At 38.7% G+C, this 2,936-nt stretch overlaps 1 protein-coding gene across 1 annotated transcript; it reads right to left on the bottom strand.

The window, feature by feature from the left end:
- Positions 1-497: 497 nt before the first annotated feature.
- Positions 498-2,724, bottom strand: LOC105155221 (labd-13Z-ene-9,15,16-triol synthase, chloroplastic-like). Its single transcript, XM_011071091.3, has 2 exons — positions 1,761-2,724; positions 498-1,163 (listed from the first exon to the last, which is right to left on the bottom strand). Exons 1-2 carry the CDS (start codon positions 2,670-2,672, stop codon positions 558-560), a joined length of 1,518 nt encoding a protein of 505 aa, XP_011069393.1. The 5' UTR covers positions 2,673-2,724; the 3' UTR covers positions 498-557.
- Between the last annotated feature and the right edge of the window lie 212 nt (positions 2,725-2,936).

Raw genomic sequence — 2,936 nt, 5'->3', positions numbered from 1 at the left:
TATATAAAAAATTTAACATCTTATAAGATACGAAAATATCTTATTAATTTTACCATCTTATTCTATCCAATTATTTTGAAAGAAAATCCAACATTATATAAACTTCCAAAATATCTTATAAGTTGTAGGTACTTACAAGACATATACTTTTAAGTAAACTTAGCCACATACCCTCTCAATTCAAAATATTTTAGGTGAAATTCAATCAAAAACTAGTTAAGTTGGATGAAAATCATGAGTTCAACCCACACCGTCAGCCTTGTTCTCTTGAGGAGGATAGTCTAATAATTTGAACTCAAAAATTTTGACCAGAGTTTTGTGTTCAAAGTTAAGTGTGTCTATGATTGTGTTAGGTGTTTAAGTTAAATAAAAATGAAAAAGAAAAACCTATGAAGAAAGGAGAAAATAAAACCCATTTACATATTATCAATGTCAAAACTAGAAACTTGCAGAATGTGAGGATGCTGCCTGTCGACGTGGTTGTGAGCCAGATGATATAACCATATACTTATTGCTTTTATTGAAAAAAGACTGTGAAAACTACATTGAATAGAGTATTAGAACCTCTGATACGGAATAGCAAACAATGGTGTTTTCTTCCTCATGACGATCCCAAATTTCTCCAAAAGGTCAACAGTTTCGCCCTCCGGCAACTGCCATTTGAATGAGTGAAGGAGTGTAGCAAGCAAATACATCACCATTTTCTCACCCAGAGGGATACCGGGACACACCCTTCTACCTGATCCAAATGGAAGATATTGAACATTGTTCCCCATGTAATCAAAATTTTCAGTGTGCTTTAGAAACCTGTCAGGCCGAAATTCAGAAGGATTTTCCCAAACTTGTGGATCCATAGAAATTGACCACATGTTCAAGAAGACTTGTGAGTGCTTTGGAATCATGTATCCGCCAACTACGCAGGATTGGCTGGGAAACCTGGGGACGAGGAGTGGAAGTGGAGGGTGAAGGCGGAAGGTTTCCTTCACGACTGCATCCAGATAGTGTAGTTTGGTTATGTGGAATTCTTCCGCGATGTTGTTCTCCCCTATGACATCTGTTAGTTCCTCTTGCACCTTTTTCATTATGTCGGGGTTTTGTAGAAGCTCGGCCATCACCCACTCCACTATCGTCGCTGTGGTGTCGGTCCCGCCTACGACAATGTCCTGTTTGTGGAGAAATTTTGTTGAGTTAACTTAGAAGTTTTTAAATGTTTTTGCAATTGAACTTTCTATTAATCCAGGTAGATCAAGACAAATTCTACTTGTCATGCCCAATTTTGAAAATTCTAATCCGGATTTAGCTCGGTCAAATTAAACTAATCATATGGTAAATACAATACACTTGTTGTATGATTGATGTTCAGTTCAGAAAAAGTGACCAACCACATGGCAAGTGTGATACACTTGCTTTTTGATTGGTTTGGTTCGCCTAAAATTAGTTCGAGCAACAATTTTCCTTTTCAAGGAGATTGCAAATTCTTATTCAAACCAAATTTAGCCGAATCTAACCACCCACAAAGCAAGTATGATATACTTATAATGTGATTGGTCTCTTTTTTTGAATTGTTTACCAATCACACGATTGAATTTATCGTATATTTAATTTAGGTCCGACCAAATTGAGTTTGGGTAGAATTTTCCTTCATTCAAAAGCATTTTTCACTTATCCCAAAATAAGTCCAAATTTGGGAGATCAGAAAAGAAAAATAGAAGCATGTCTCTTAGCAAGAAAATAAAATGTTGGACAAGTTGAAAAATTACCATCAAAATAGCCTTTATTTGGGTCAGCCCAAATGATGATCCTTCTCCGACTTCTTGCTCCTTCAGCTCCAAAAGAATTCCCAAAAGGTCCTTTTCCCTTTCAGCACTCGGTTCTCCCCCGTCGGCTGCTATCATCTTCATCCGCTCATCTATAACAGAATCAAGAATTTCCTCGATGCCAGGCACAACAGCCCTCATTTCTTTCTCAATTCCTTGAACATCAAACTTGGCTAGAACCGGAAAATAATCAGAAACATTAGGCTTTCCCAACAAATCCACGAGTTTTGATACCTTATACCGAAACTCTGCTCCCAGCCTACCACGCGTCTCAGCATCGATCGTCCCACCCCAGAGCAAGCTCAGTATCACATTGAGCTCAGTCAGGAAAATCATTTCACCAATTTCAATAGGCTTGCCTATATTCTTACTCACATCTCTCAGCACCTTTGCCACCTCCTCTTTCCTCAGCCCGTAGGAAGCCTGGAGATTGTTATTGCTTAGCATCTGGCGCACGAATAGTTTTCGCATGTCGCGCCAGTAAGGCCCGTAGGGCGCCCAGAAGATGTCTAGTCCACCGGTAGCGGCTATTGCTGCAATGGGAGGGTCCCGATTCGCAAAAGTTGTGTCTTGATCACGAACCACCTCCTTTATCAGAGCTGGGGAGCTTATTACCATGCAAATTTTGCTACCCAGCTGGAGTTTGTAGATAGGGCCATATTTTTGAGCGAGTTCTGTGAATTGGTGATGCAAATTGACGTGCAGAAATGGTAGGTACCCAAGAATTGGCAGGCCCCTGGGCCCTGGTGGATGTGGAGCTGTTCCGTCTTTTGATTTCTTGAACATCCATGAGTACCAGAAGACGAAGACTAGAACAGAAATGACTGTTAGAGCTGCAACTGCAAGCTCATCCATTTTTCTTTGGCAGCTGAAAGTACTGAAAGAAATTAATGTTTTTGAGAGGAAGAGCTTAATTTATATTTGGATGGTAAGGGTAATTCACTGGTTCAGCAGCATAAAAATCTAAAAAATATCCGCCATAATTATTGCAGATCCTTACATGACTTTTGGAAAAATTATATTTTTAGTCCAAAACTATGGCTTAAATAATTTGTATGATTTAAATACATTTTTCAGTTTCGTAATTATAGCTTTTTGACATTTTTTGTAGGTTTTTTA

The sequence above is a fragment of the Sesamum indicum genome, linkage group LG1 (assembly GCF_026168435.1).
Source record: "Sesamum indicum cultivar Baizhima isolate 11 linkage group LG1, ASM2616843v1, whole genome shotgun sequence".
NCBI classification, from domain to species: Eukaryota; Viridiplantae; Streptophyta; class Magnoliopsida; order Lamiales; family Pedaliaceae; genus Sesamum; species Sesamum indicum.
Note: the sequence above shows the minus strand (reverse complement) of the source record. Positions and strands in the feature narration are given on the sequence as shown.